A 13,768-nucleotide genomic window follows, 5' to 3' on the forward strand; every position below is an offset into this window, starting at 1 on the left:
TGCCAGGTGCCGGGTGTAGTGTAGTGTGAAAACGTGTAAGAGACATTATATAGATACAAGATATAAACAATAAAAAAGGCATCGTTGTATTCCGCTACACAAATATTATTGTATTTTCTCGTAATATTAATAAAATCACAGTGAAATATTACTGCACGCTGTCGAATTAAAAATGTAGTTCTGGGCCTCCAATATGTGCATTTCCGTTAAGCAAATTGCAACCAACAATATAATATAACCGCTATAACGTATCGTTCTCAAAAAGTCCCAAAGCTTGTCGCAAAAAATGCTGAGCAGCACAAGGTGGAGCAGCGAGTGTACATTAACAATGCGCCACATCCACGCCACACAGAAGAACCAAGTGGACTTGAATACGTAGTTCTGGCAAAGGTACTGGCTGCTGCTCACATCTTCCCGCTCCAGCATGTTCTGGTAGACCGCTATATAGCGATTCCACGCAGTCGAACTGAGCAAGAGCTGGCCCGTGAAGCTAATCACATTTTTGGCCACTTTTCGTGTGGTTGCCTTCATTTTTGGAATCATTGTCGGCTCAGGTGATTTGGGGTCACTCATTGGTATGATCGAGTAGCCCCGTCGAGGCGGGTTGTTTTTCAGGTAAAAGAAGATGCCCAGCAGTAGGGCAATGCAGCCGAGTCCATCGCACAGGCCGTCCACATAGTAGCCGGACGTGCCAATTTCGGAGCGCTCCCCACGAATATGTTTCCTCACGCGGGCCACATGTCCATCCAAATCGTCCAGGAAGGTGCGTATCTGGAAGAGGAGCACGCCGAGCCGTCTGTATCCCAGGCTGTCGGACGCCACCAGCTTGCCGGACAAACATGCCACACCCACGTGGAAAAATGATATCATATTGGGCGTGATGAACGTGGAGCGGGAGAATCCAATTACATTGTCGAACATGGTGGCGAGCGGCGCGAAAAGGTAGTGGTTCGTGTGGTCCAGCAAAATGGCCTTGACAGTAACATGGCAGAGCGGGTTTATATCACAAGATATCCATGTGTGATCTTCATAGGACGGCTCCTTCTCAGCGGTGGGAAGTTTCGTACTGCTGCTGCTGCTGCTGCTGCTGCTGAGGTCCGATGTTGCTGCTGGTGGTGCTAGCTGGGCTAGCGGCGAGGGTGCGGCTACTGTTGAGGTGTTCGTGTGGTAATTCCGTTCAATAACATAGTTGTGAATCCGCAGATATAGCTCCACATCCATAAAAATGTAGAAGATTATCAACAGAAACAGCAGCGTCAACAGTATCTTGCTGACTTGTGAACTGGGCCCAATCATGGTGTTATTTTGAGGTAGCTTTCAATTCTAAATTCTTTCAACTGCAACGAAACGAGAAAAATCTACGTTAGTGTTGATAGTTTATAAAGGTTAAAGTTAAATTAATGTTCTATACCCCAATAAACAGGCACACAAACACAAGCGTGCCCCCACACATATTTACGTTTGTGTGCATGCATGACGACATACACACATAGCAGCTCCAGCGATTCTCCTTTGGAAGCGCTATCTATTCTAGGTATTTGTGGAAGCCATTAACATGTCGATGGATGGCATGGCTTAAGTATTATATGGAATTTGCTCTGCTTATGACTATTACCAGGCAAGTTAACGCTTTTTAAAGCCCCACAATAACAATGATAAATATGCATGTGTGCCGCAATCAATCAAATAAATTACGCACCCGTATGTATAGGAATGCTTGCGTTAGTGGGTGTGTGACAAAGTGCGAACATATGCTGATATTAAGAACCAATAAATAGGCAATACGGCATTGCTTAGATATGGAAAATTGCATGTTTAACTTACTTTTTTGCTGTTTCATTGCTCAACTCACAAATAACGTTCCTCTATCAAAACATCTTGTTCCGGCTGTTCTGCCTCTCTGTTGAAGTTTCGCAGACACTTATTAGCGTAACTATGCGCAATTAACAACAATATATATATATATATAATAAATAAAAATAAGAAAATCTTGCCCAAAAGTGCACGGAGTTTATAATAAATGGAATTAAATACCGATAAGCTGCAAAAATACCTTCACGTCGATTGCGACATCCAAATATACCGAAATATACCGGCCAGCTCGATACACGGTCATACTTATCGTGGGAAATAAACATTTGTTTTGGTTTTAAATAATTGTTAAATAGCTTAATTATGATTGCACAAACCTTAAGGAGCATTGCGCAAAGAAGTCGCAGTCTCCTCTTGCCCAATGGACCTGGCTTTTGCCGCAAGCTGCACACTGGCCTGGCTGTTAACTTCAGCAAGGCCTACGACTACGATGGCAAAACAAAAGTCTCAATATTCAACACAGAAACGGACCTGGGACTGATGATTACCGGCTATAGTCAATATGGGTTCAGGCTGAACAACGACATGGTTCTAATTGGTCCAATCAGTGTGTTTCCTAGGTAAGTTTCCAACCAGAAGAACTATCCAACAATGGCGGTCGAATTATGTAAACATTCACATGAAATTGGTTCCAGGTCGGTTCTTTCTTGGAACGTGGACACGTACGAGGACATCAACGAGGAAAGCCTCAGCTTGTTCCCCATTCTGGATCCTAAAATTGATGTGCTCATAATTGGCATTGGAGACCAAAGCCCAACGCCGACGCTGTCCAAGAGGATCGTAGAGTTCATGAAGAAATACAAAATAAACGTGGAGGTTCTTCGAACGGAACAGGTATGCAGTTTGATGCACTCTAGCTCAGAGCACTCTATAATATTCGCTACTTTGTTGCAGGCTTGTGCTACCTTCAACTTTCTAAATGCTGAGAGCAGAATGGTGGCATGTGCACTCATACCCCCGCTGCATCTGTCCTACAACGAGAACGACATTCTGCAAACAAAGCTAAAGCAGAAGGAACTGTACGAGACCGATTAAGACTGAGCGGTCTACCTGTTTGTAGATTATTTGCGTCATTGTTAGGGATTAAACGAGCATATTAATATAATTTCAAAATTTCTTTACTCGTAGACATAGTTTTAAGTGTATAAAAGCTAAGGCATCAGACTGCAGTCAAACTGCAACTTTCCTTTATTGATTTCATTTCGATTTCAGTCGGCTGTTGCGCCAGGATAGCGCTCGATAAGCATGGCCACGCCCTGGCCGCCGGCTGCACAAGCTGCGACCACACCAAGTTTTCCATCTTCGCGCACCAACCGATTGGCCGTGTGCATGCACAGACGGACGCCAGTGGCGGCAAAGGGATGGCCAATGGACAGGGAGCCGCCCCAGTTGTTCCATTTGGTCAGGTCTGGGGAGCCAACCTTCTCGCTCAGGCCCAGATATGTTTTGCAGAACCAATCCGAGTCTAAGGCCTTCAGATTGGCCACAATTTGACCGGCAAACGCTTCATGGATCTCCCACGAATCAATGTCTTTTAGAGTGACGCCGGCTTTCTTCAAAAGTTTGGGAATGCCGTAGGCGGGACCCAACAACAGTTGGTCGACGGGATCCTGCGACACGTACAGGAAATCGCGTAGGAAGGCCTTGGGTTTCAGGCCAAGCTGTTTCGCTTTCTCTTCGGTCATGATCAGACAAGCGGAGGCACCATCGGTCAGGAATGAGGCATTTGCGGCGGTAACGGTGCCGTAGGGCTTCACAAAAGCTGGCTTCAGTTTCGCCAAGCTCTCGGGAGAGGACACACGAATGCCATTGTCCTTGTCCACTACCTGATCGACGCCTTGCACCTTGAACGGAACCAGATCCGTGAAGTAACCCTTCTCCTGAGCTTGCTTTGCCAGCGTGTGCGACCTCAGCGCGTACTCGTCCTGTTCGGCGCGGGAAACATTAAATGCGGATGCCAGACGATCCGCCGAATGTCCCATGGTCTCGCCAGACGAAAACTCAGCAACGGCTGGGAGTTCGGGGGCCAAAAAGCCAGGTCTGAATGTCGACAAAAGCGCCAAACGCTGGCCCAGAGTCTTTGCCTTATTCGCCTTTAGCATGAGGCCGCGCATCTTGCGCGAGTGGCGAATGGGGACATCAGACATAAACTCAACGCCACCAGCCACAATAACATCGTATGTGTTGGTCGCAATCAAGCCCATGCCGGTGGTTATTGCCTGCAAAGAGTGAAATCTCGAGAATTATGATGCAATTAGAGGAATGGCTTTCATGGGGATTACCGCATTGGAGCTGATGCAAGCCATTGTGACCGTGTGCGCGGGTGTTTTGTTGCTGAACCCAGCTGCGAGTGCGGCCTCGCGTGCGATATTCGAGGTCTTCACTTCTTGGATGACGCTGCCATAGACTATATAGTCGATGAGCTCTTTGTCCAATCGATTCTTCTGCAGCAGCGATCTGTGGAGGTTCATTAGAGTCAAATAGTCGAAAATAATAGACGCAAAACTTACAGAAGAGAGTGTCGGGCCAATTCGTGTGGCATAAGTTTCGAGTAGGAGGTTCCGGACGTCAAGAAGGGCGTACGGACACCATCAACCAGCACAATATTTTGATTGTTCCTTTGCTTGGGTTGAGGTGCCGCCACGGCGGCCGACAATGCCCTGCATTGAACTATATTCAAAGAAAAGCTTTGCTATTATTATGCACTGTATGGGTGACCAAGTAATGCCATGGCAAAATCAAGTCTACTTATGATAAGCATCAGACGTCACAGCAGCCGATTATGTTGGACTTTGCCCCTTTCACATTCTTCCTCTCTCCACCGTTGCCGGACAACCAAAGTCCAACAAGTGCGTCGCCTACATTTCGAATATGCTTCGATCCCACTCTTATGCTCCAAAACACTTACCTTTTCTGGATATGTTCAGAATATTGAGGCCATGGCTCTTGCGGCCCAAAAGGCAGATATTTTGACTCATTTTTATTATAGTTTTCGGTTTATTTTATTTTGCGTCCAGCTGAGTATAGAGTGTAACCGCGGAATTATCGATCAAATATGCCGACAGACCCTCGGAAATATACTCTCGCGTTTTCAAAATATACCAAAACACACCGATTTGTGTCCATGATCGGAAATCATATTCCTCGATTTTGATATTCGGTTTAATTTTACTTGAAAGCTAAGAATTTGAACGCTGAAACTATAATTATATTCGATTGATGAATCAATTGTCTGCAAGTTTCGCTAGTTTTCAAGACTGCCCTTTATTCGATTGTTCTCAAAATGGGGTTCTAACTAAAAAGAACGGCAAGAAAAAACGGGAATGAAACGTAACGAAAAGCTGCACGCCAAATGATAGTTTTTAGATCCAGTCGAATATATTACAAAAAGTTTTCGTGTCATGAAGGCACGATTTGAGCATGTACATACATATGTACATCTGTACACATGTATGTATATCTATTGCATGCAAATTGTCCTTAATGGTATGCAAAAGAAAGGTTTCCATCAAGGAAACGGAAACCCATTACGAGATGAAGATTTCTTGAGAGACCTTGACCCTCGCTGCGCCTCGATTATTCTTTTTAATTTGTTGTTTATTATCCTCAAATGCCCGATGCGAGATGCGCACGCCACCTACGAATTCACATCTACTCTCTCTACCCTTTCCCATTAAGGAGAACAATTGCAAGTGTCCTTGAAACTTAGGGTAAAGAATTGATGCAGTGGCACCTAAAGGATGCGTCTGTTCTGTCGAAGCCAGCTGTATGTAAATTAGTTTCGGCAGCTAAAGCTGTAGCCATTCGATTAGACTGATCTTTGATAGGGTAACTGGGGTAATATTTGTACTATTTCGATCTTGAAATGCCAAAGTGCCTAAGTCTAAATCAGGAAATGCATTACATTTCAGTTTAAATTATGTAATGACGGCTCTGCATGTTTATTGAACTATCGCGCCTACCTGCAATCACCACCTACTCTGTATTTGCATACTCTTTCATGAACTCATTCGTGTAAATATGCATGTATGTATGTATGTGTGTATATGCCATCCATTTTCATCTAAAGAAAATTGGTTCAAGGACATGTCTAATTGTGCCCTAAACTGTGAAAGGGTAGAAGATGCAAATGTGGGCGTACCATTCTCACAAAGAAAACAAATAGGGAAATTATCCAAAACTTATTGGGGATCAAGGCCATATGAAAGACCGCTCACGAGGAACTAATCATTTTCATGGACATTGCAATATAAAATGGGACCATAAGCTAGAGAATATAAATATCCATACACATATAAAGGATTCTGGTTGAAACAAAGAAAATTTATATAAAACTAGATTCGAAAATGGGATGTAAGACTTGCTCGTCGTGGAATCAAATCCTAGCTTATAAATAATACCCTTAAAATTAATTAATTAATTCATAATTGAATAATTGGTTTTATTTCCATTGGAGATAATTAAAAAAATATTATAGTTTATTAATCGATTAATCCATTCGTCGATTGAATGTTAAGTTGTAACGGAAAAACAAAGCAATTTAACAGCGCACGTTACAGAATGTTAACTGAATAACACGATGAACCGTTTCATTCAATACATGAAGAAACTATAAGGAGGTCTCGTCGGAATAAAGAGGGAAACGTAACAATGCTGTTAATAAGTGCAAGTGAGAAGGCTCTCGCTGTAAATGTGAGCAAAACGACAATGGAGTGTGCGCCTGAAGCACTGAACTCAGAGGGAAATGACACGAGGAACGCTGCCGACGACGATACCTCTTTATAGTTTCTTCATGATTCAATATAGCCGGCCCAGGCTACAAAAATGGGAAACGAACAAAATATAGGTCCCTGATGTGTAAAATCGATAATTTTGTGCGAACCTATCGATCTCTTGCCTCATTGTGAACTCGCATTTGTTGGCATATTGTGAACGGGCAAGTTTGTAATATTTTGAATGTTTGTAATAAGCAGTGTTAACTCGCCCGCCGAGGCATCAATTCAAAAAGCGCGCGCGCCTAGGAAAAAAATTTGAAAGAGAGGGAGAGAGAGAGAGATCTCTTACACTCGCTTCGCTCGCCCGCCAGAAAAAGTTTTACCAATCAAGTTTTTTATTTCGCAATAAAACAAGCACGGAAAAAAGAAACAAAACTTCAACCTAGTTAAAGTTAATGTCGCTGTCGTGGTGACCGTTTCGTGAGTGTGCTGTGCATGTGCTGGTGTTGAGTTGATCGCTGCGTCGCAGAAGAAGAAGATGTGCAAGCAGGAAAAACAAAAGAGAAATTGAATACAATTAAAGTCCGCGTTGAGTGGCCAATATAGTGAGCGAATAAAGCTGTATGTGTTCTTAAAAATATGAATAATAGTACCACCAAAAGTCGTGTTCCCCCGCCCTCGAAGATCACCAACTGCATACACATACACACGAAAGCTGGGTGTTGGTGTTGAAATCGAAATTGAAAGTTGTTGTGGGTGAGAAGACCAGCCAACGGAATAGAACGCGTCGCGTGTGTGTATCCCTCAAACACACTCATACTCAACACTCACACTCTCGCATTCTTTGCACATCGGAGCTGTTGTGGCCAAAAGAGATTGTGAAAGGGGAAAGCTCGACTTGGACGCACACTTGTGCAGAGGCCCACGGCGTACATACAAAGGAACCCCTTGTCCACCGTGAACTGATCGAGGAGCAGCATATCTATTAAATCTTAGTTTAGTGCAAAGGATTAAACAATTTTCGACCAGTTGCTAATGAAAGAGGTAAGCTTTACCGTACATTTTCTACTCGTATTAACATGGTGAGGGTTTGGTTCCATGAGCCAGAAACTTTTCCATGGCTGGCATTGCAACATCTTTAACGAAACGAAAACCACAAACTTGTGCGATCGTACGCGTGTCTATATGCACCTAAACATACGAAAAACACACAGCGACCAAGGTCAAACACTAACTTAATAGTCGCAGAGAAAAACATTCCAAAGCCAGACCAGACCAAGCTTAAAGCCAAAGTTGGGCCTGAACGAAGTTCCGATATAGCGAACGTTCGTGGCGATCCAATCTTCGTCATCGTGATCATCATTAACAGGGCAGCAACAACAGCTAAAGCAAAAGCAAAAGCAACGGCCACAAAGCGCAGCCAACCAAAAGACAAGAAAGGCTTAGTGACCTTCATGGCGTGCTTTTGTCTGCGTAATATTTCTGTCTCTGTGTGTTTGTATGTTTTGTATGCATGACATGAAATTTGAAGACATACTCGCACACACATTCATAGCCATGTACAGATATAATCTGTTTATAATAGTAGTTGTTGACGACTAACTGAACTGCTTTCCAATAAGAGTGAAGGTGAAAAAGCACACCACACCAAAAGCAAATGCGCGCACACACACACACACACACACAGCCAGCACGCAAGCCCACAATTACAGGCCGATCGCGCAGATGTTACAAAATATGCTGTAGGTACATGCACACATTCATACTTACAAGCATGTACATATGTACATATATACACACGTCTGTCTGTCGGTCTGTGGCTGCACTCATGTACATACATATGTACGTATATAGAGGGGAGGAATATGTATAGTAATATGTGACGAAAGCTTTGAACATTCTACAATCGAAAACTGTCTTGCTGAAAGGGGAAATGGAGAAATTCAACAAACATGCTACCATTTGTATTTATTTATCATTTTCTTGTAGAGCCTGCTCAATATGCCCAAAAGTACTATCGTATCTTTCCCAGCATGTGTATCGTTCGCCTCATAAGTTATGTAATTCAAATTTGGGTCACTTTTACGAGTGTAGCATTTACAGCAAGTACAATGGCGTGGCGTCGACGACTCTTTGCCATTTTCTGCGGCGGCCAGAGAGCTTTCGTGAAAGGGGAAAGAGCACAGCTCTGAGTCGAGAGTGCGAGTGCGAGTGTGTTGGTGTAGAAACAAGTTTAGCCCTCTCTCCACACCGATCCGCTCCCTTTTTATAAGCGCTCATACAACTTTCAAAATATTTCGAATGCGCTTTCTCTTTTGTGGCCCCCGTTCTCTTCGACTTCGATCTGAACCAGACATGACATGTGCTTTAGCACTCACAATCTGCATACTCTCTGTATACACATATACATATACTCTCACTCACATAGAAGATAGAGTAATTGAAAAACATTACATTACATTGGAACGATGACGACTACAAAAATCGGAAAGTATAGAGCACAAAATGTATGTATGAATGTATGTACGATCTGTGTATGCATGTAATTTTGAATGCGGAGTGTGAATGTGTTGTGTTCGTTTTGTTTAGCTCTTGCTTTACCAATACACACAGACATACATACATACAGCAGAGCACAGAGAAAAAGAAAAGCTTTTTGTGAAAGGTGATTTTTATGCGCGTTGTTTTGTGAGTTAGCGTGTTTTGTTTTGTCTCACTTTTGCGCTCGATCATCTCTGCTTTGTCCCTTTCATTCTCATTTCGAGTTGTTTTGTACATATGTATGTATGAATGTATGTTGTACACTCACCAACACCAGTCTGTGTCCAAAGTGGAGAAAAATGTCGAAATACCACATCTCGCTTTGGATATTTTATGATCGCATTTCATGAAAGTATGAAAGAAAGAGGGAAAAATTATGGCAGAAATGATGTTCCATGTGTAAAGAACTCCAGTCAGTGGCTGCAGACTTTCGTAGCCTAGTGTATGCATTTATGAAAGCCAGTTATTGTGCGCGTGTGGTTGTATGTACATTTCCGATTGCGAAATCTGAAAGCATTTGTAGAAAGAGAATGAATGGAATGGCCATGGCGACTGCTGGGAGGAAAGGAATGGAATCCAGTATTCAGTTTTTCCATTAGCACCGTTTCGGACTTGCCCAACGTTAGAACAAGCTTGAAATCCCCATCCCCCCCTCAATCTCTTCCACAAACGATCGTGCTCTTTCAGCTTTCGCTTCCCATGAGAAATAACACTGCTACGATGTGGAGTGGAGCGTCGGCGAGGGGAAGCCATTCTCCCCATTCTCTTGGTGCTGCGCCAAGCCAGTTTTATTCAAGTTTTATTGAAAGTGAACGTTTCGTCTCCCAGCGAAGCAGAGGCAAAAGCAGCGACGCAGCAGAGCGTAACAAAAAGCAAGACTATCTTTTCGAAGTTTTCAGATCTGCTGCCGTTTCTGCTGTGGCTGAACTTTAGCTCTGTTGAGTGTCGCGTGTGTGTGGGGGCCATGCAGATACACACAGACGAGAGAGCTTACAAGCCATGGTCTTGCACAACACAATAATGGCCCCATAAAGTGAGCGAGTGTGCATGGCTGTTGCACAGATACAGTCGCACAGGCCAGCGAATTTCAGTGTAACAATTTCATCGTATTCATTCGCCGTTGCCTTCGCGCCAAACTCGAATCCAACACCAACGCAACGCAACAGCAAGCTGCCAGCAGCAACAACAACTTCGAAAGGGGAAAGCTTTTTTGCGCAGTCGCGCAGCCAGAGAGAGAGAGATAGAGAGAGAAAGAGAGAGGTAGTGGCAGAAGCAGCATAGCGAGCGTTTCTTGAGCAACGCAACTGCGATTGTTGTTGGGGGCTGCTCTATGAAGTGGAGCTTTCATCTTTTCCAGCAACAATGCTTTGGCTGTATGTCTGAAGGTAATGGCTGTACGCATGTGTGTGTGTTTGTGTGGGTTGTGCAGCAATATACAGAGTAGAGAAAAACCTAAAAACCTGATTAGTAAACATTTATTAAATGCTTTGTAATTTCCATTTCTTAATGCCATTCAATGTGTTTGTATTTGTACATATATGTGATATTTTCTCCGTTACGCTGAAAGCTCACTTTCGAATGCTGCAAGATCCTTTTTCTAACTCACAGATACGCGAGCGATGTGTATGGGTGTGTGCCAGACTGCTGTGTGTGAGAGCCGTCTGCATGACACAATCGTGAAATATAGTCATGGGGAGAGGGGAAGAGAAGCACTTTCGGTGAAAGGCGGCTTAATGCTCAGAGATTGTGTAATACCCGCCAGGGACAGAGAGACAGCGACAGCGAGACAGCGCCAGATGCAGACATTTTCCATTCCAAAACTTTCTATTTTGCTGTCTTCACAGTGTACTGCATGCCCAGCACTGGAAGGTTAACACATAGAGGAGTACAGCTACACAAATATATGTGGAATTGTCTGTGTGCTTCGATTTGAAACTTGCATTCTTTGAAACATAATATTTGTAGTGCTAATGCGCAGAATCCGAGATCCCCACTCATGTCTGCTCTTCCCTTTTGCAGTTTCAGAGAATGTTGATGTTGCAATACAGCAAGCATGGCGAGTGCATACTCAAGGAAATCGGAGCAGCGTTCCGGGGAGAGCACCCGGCGGACCTCACAATCGTCTGCGAGAACAAAGTGAAGCTGCATGCCCACAAACTGGTGCTGGCCGCCGCCAGCCCCCTCATAAGGTAAGCATTTCCTTTCCGATTTGGGTTTCGTTTTGGGTCGCTTTGGATGGTCAACAGATGGTAATTGGTTTGGTTTTTCCAGAAATCTGTTGGAGGACACTCACCTGAGCGACTGCTCGACCACCGTCTACTTTCCGGACGTCAATGCCACCTACTTTAAATTCCTGCTGGACTTTCTGTACTCCGGACAGACGTGCATCACCTCGCGCGACGTGAACTACCTGCACGATCTGCTGCTGCTGCTGCAGATCAAGTCCGACAGCTGGAAGACCACGGACTCTGCCTATCTGAACAGCAAGTGTGGGAGCATACGCGAGAGATCGCGGAAGCAGTACTCATCCTCGCAGAACCTCGACCAGACCCTCAAGTATGAGGTCGACAGTGTGGACGAGTCCAGGAATGCGGCCGACTTTTCCGCCTGCTCGGCCGAGCACTGTCAGAGTGCTCCCGAATGCGGGAGCGGGGAGGTGGCCAAGGAGGAGGACGACGACTGCATGCACAAGGACAACAAAAGCGACAAAGACACGGATGAAATCGTAAATCTCTCCAACGCGCCACCGAGTGGCGTCAGCAGCCACAGCAATCACAGCAACACCAACAGCAACAGCAGTAACAACAACAACAATAACAACAACAACAATTCGGCTATAAATCCAGTAAACCTTTCACTTGACCTCCGGACGAAAAGCGAGAACTCGGCCCGCAGCGACGCCAGCAGAACCATCGGCTCCGGATCGGATCACAGCGGCGGCATCGACCTGGCAGTCAGCGCGAGCGAAAGCACAAAGCGAAAGGGATTGTTCTTCGACTCCCACAAGGATGTGCTGAAGCCGCTGTCCGACGGGTCCGACATTAACAGCTCGCCGGAGAACTACGTGGTTACGCCCCATCGAAAAAGACGACCTGGCTTTCACAACACTCAGAGCGACAATCAGCCATTCACCTCGTATCAACACAACCTGCTGGAGGAACTGCGGCTGGTCAAGTCGACGACATCGCCCATATCTGGATTTGGCTCGGAAAAGAATATGCTCGCCCATCTGGAGGATGGGGCACTCAACGGGGACACCATGACGCCGGACCGAAAGCTACTCGAATCGCAGAGGAATCGTGCACAGAGCCCGGACATGCCCATGCATTTGGGGCCCCAGTTTGTGTACCAGTGGCAGTCGAATCAGAATGCTGCGATCTCCGCAATGCCCAATCTGCAGTCGCGACTCTCTAGTCTGTCCCACATGAATCTGGGGCTGGACCCGGAGGGTCGCAGCAGCTCCGCCTCCGGTTCGAACATAGCCAGCAGCAACCCGCACTCGTCGTCGGTGCGGGAGTACCGCTGCGAGTACTGCGGCAAACAGTTTGGCATGTCCTGGAACCTCAAGACCCATCTGCGCGTCCACACGGGCGAGAAGCCCTTTGCCTGCCGCCTCTGCGTGGCCATGTTCAAGCAGAAAGCCCACCTACTCAAGCACCTGTGTTCGGTGCATCGGAACATCATAACCACCACCAATGGCACGGATACGGAGAATCGCTACAGCTGTTGCTTCTGCTCGATGTGCTTTGAGTCGGTGCAGGAGCTGGTACGGCATCTCTCCGGCCACCACAACAACCTGCTGCTGACCAAGAATCTTCGCGAATAACCTAACCGATCTTTGAGTTGGCCGCCAAGCCAATCCAATCCAATACTTGCAAAGAGACCTGAATTTTATATATATGTATATTGTATACAAACAAACAAACATACGGTAAACAGTAACAGTAACGAGTAACAGATTTAATTACTTATTTGTATAAATACCATATGTAAAATGTACATTTAAATCGTAAGCTTACACAACAACAACATTCACGTGACCACTTGACTGGATTCACGATCTTCACTTTACCGTAAGCATGAACGGTACGGTAAAAACACACAGCCAGAGATGGGGGCTGGGGCGGATCCAAGCCCGAACGAGGAAAAGAGAGAGAGAGAGCGGCCAAACAATTTGTTGTTTTTTTTTCTCATTTAAAATTGTTTTTGACTTGCAAACAAAACACCCCCCGTGTCCGCTATCCACTTTTTGTAAAACGGCTGGTCCATCCATAAATGGAACACTTAATTTCTAAGCATATTTTTATACAAATGGTATTGTAATTTCTATTTTATTTTCTACCCCCGTCGTCTTACATGAAACTCCTTCATTTACATTACTTCCTTCCACCCTACCTACACATACAATATTTGAATAATTTTTATACACTCTGTTCATGCTAAGATTTTACATATTCCCTCCTAAAATCGCCAATAAAGTGTGTAAATAGTACAGTATAAATTCGCAAGATCGTAATAAAATCAGAAAAGCATTTCAGTTTTGTCTATATTTTCCAAGCACATTTAAGAAATATATATTATGTTGAACCTATTACTGCTTTGTTTCTGCGGAATATTTGTTGGCTAATTGGAATTGTCTA

At 44.7% G+C, this 13,768-nt stretch overlaps 4 protein-coding genes across 4 annotated transcripts; 2 read left to right on the forward strand and 2 right to left on the reverse strand.

Annotated features, from left to right (window-relative positions):
* Positions 1 to 89: 89 nt before the first annotated feature.
* On the reverse strand, positions 90 to 1,988 carry LOC117890370 (ceramide phosphoethanolamine synthase). The gene is made up of 2 exons (XM_034795165.1): positions 1,825 to 1,988; positions 90 to 1,337 (listed from the first exon to the last, which is right to left on the reverse strand). Exon 2 carries the CDS (start codon positions 1,294 to 1,296, stop codon positions 136 to 138), a length of 1,161 nt encoding a protein of 386 aa, XP_034651056.1. The 5' UTR covers positions 1,297 to 1,337; positions 1,825 to 1,988; the 3' UTR covers positions 90 to 135.
* A 187-nt stretch (positions 1,989 to 2,175) lies between these two features.
* LOC117890372 (NADH dehydrogenase [ubiquinone] 1 alpha subcomplex assembly factor 3) lies at positions 2,176 to 2,977 on the forward strand. Its single transcript, XM_034795168.1, has 3 exons — positions 2,176 to 2,432; positions 2,508 to 2,706; positions 2,767 to 2,977. The coding sequence occupies exons 1-3, from the start codon at positions 2,176 to 2,178 to the stop codon at positions 2,905 to 2,907; spliced, it is 597 nt and encodes a 198-aa protein (XP_034651059.1). The 3' UTR covers positions 2,908 to 2,977.
* On the reverse strand, positions 2,978 to 4,920 carry LOC117890369 (trifunctional enzyme subunit beta, mitochondrial). The gene is made up of 4 exons (XM_034795164.1): positions 4,781 to 4,920; positions 4,383 to 4,542; positions 4,155 to 4,329; positions 2,978 to 4,091 (listed from the first exon to the last, which is right to left on the reverse strand). Exons 1-4 carry the CDS (start codon positions 4,848 to 4,850, stop codon positions 3,081 to 3,083), a joined length of 1,416 nt encoding a protein of 471 aa, XP_034651055.1. The 5' UTR covers positions 4,851 to 4,920; the 3' UTR covers positions 2,978 to 3,080.
* Positions 4,921 to 6,834: 1,914 nt separating this feature from the next.
* Positions 6,835 to 13,694, forward strand: LOC117890869 (transcription factor Ken). Its single transcript, XM_034795958.1, has 3 exons — positions 6,835 to 7,631; positions 11,148 to 11,317; positions 11,400 to 13,694. The coding sequence occupies exons 1-3, from the start codon at positions 7,623 to 7,625 to the stop codon at positions 12,952 to 12,954; spliced, it is 1,734 nt and encodes a 577-aa protein (XP_034651849.1). The 5' UTR covers positions 6,835 to 7,622; the 3' UTR covers positions 12,955 to 13,694.
* The last annotated feature ends 74 nt before the right edge of the window (positions 13,695 to 13,768 follow it).

Source organism: Drosophila subobscura, chromosome E, assembly GCF_008121235.1.
Source record: "Drosophila subobscura isolate 14011-0131.10 chromosome E, UCBerk_Dsub_1.0, whole genome shotgun sequence".
In the NCBI taxonomy this organism is placed as follows: Eukaryota; Metazoa; Arthropoda; class Insecta; order Diptera; family Drosophilidae; genus Drosophila; species Drosophila subobscura.

Coding starts and splice junctions, on each gene's coding strand:
- LOC117890372 (XM_034795168.1), top strand. CDS start 2,176: ATGATTGCACAAACCTTAAGGAGCATTGCGCAAAGAAGTCGCAGTCTC. Junction 2,433..2,507: donor CCAATCAGTGTGTTTCCTAG/GTAAGTTTCCAA, acceptor AATTGGTTCCAG/GTCGGTTCTTTCTTGGAACG. Junction 2,707..2,766: donor AGGTTCTTCGAACGGAACAG/GTATGCAGTTTG, acceptor ACTTTGTTGCAG/GCTTGTGCTACCTTCAACTT.
- LOC117890869 (XM_034795958.1), top strand. Junction 11,318..11,399: donor GCCGCCAGCCCCCTCATAAG/GTAAGCATTTCC, acceptor TGGTTTTTCCAG/AAATCTGTTGGAGGACACTC.
- LOC117890370 (XM_034795165.1), bottom strand. CDS start 1,296: ATGATTGGGCCCAGTTCACAAGTCAGCAAGATACTGTTGACGCTGCTG.
- LOC117890369 (XM_034795164.1), bottom strand. CDS start 4,850: ATGAGTCAAAATATCTGCCTTTTGGGCCGCAAGAGCCATGGCCTCAAT. Junction 4,543..4,780: donor TCTGAACATATCCAGAAAAG/GTAAGTGTTTTG, acceptor CTTTGAATATAG/TTCAATGCAGGGCATTGTCG. Junction 4,092..4,154: donor CTTGCATCAGCTCCAATGCG/GTAATCCCCATG, acceptor CACTCTTTGCAG/GCAATAACCACCGGCATGGG.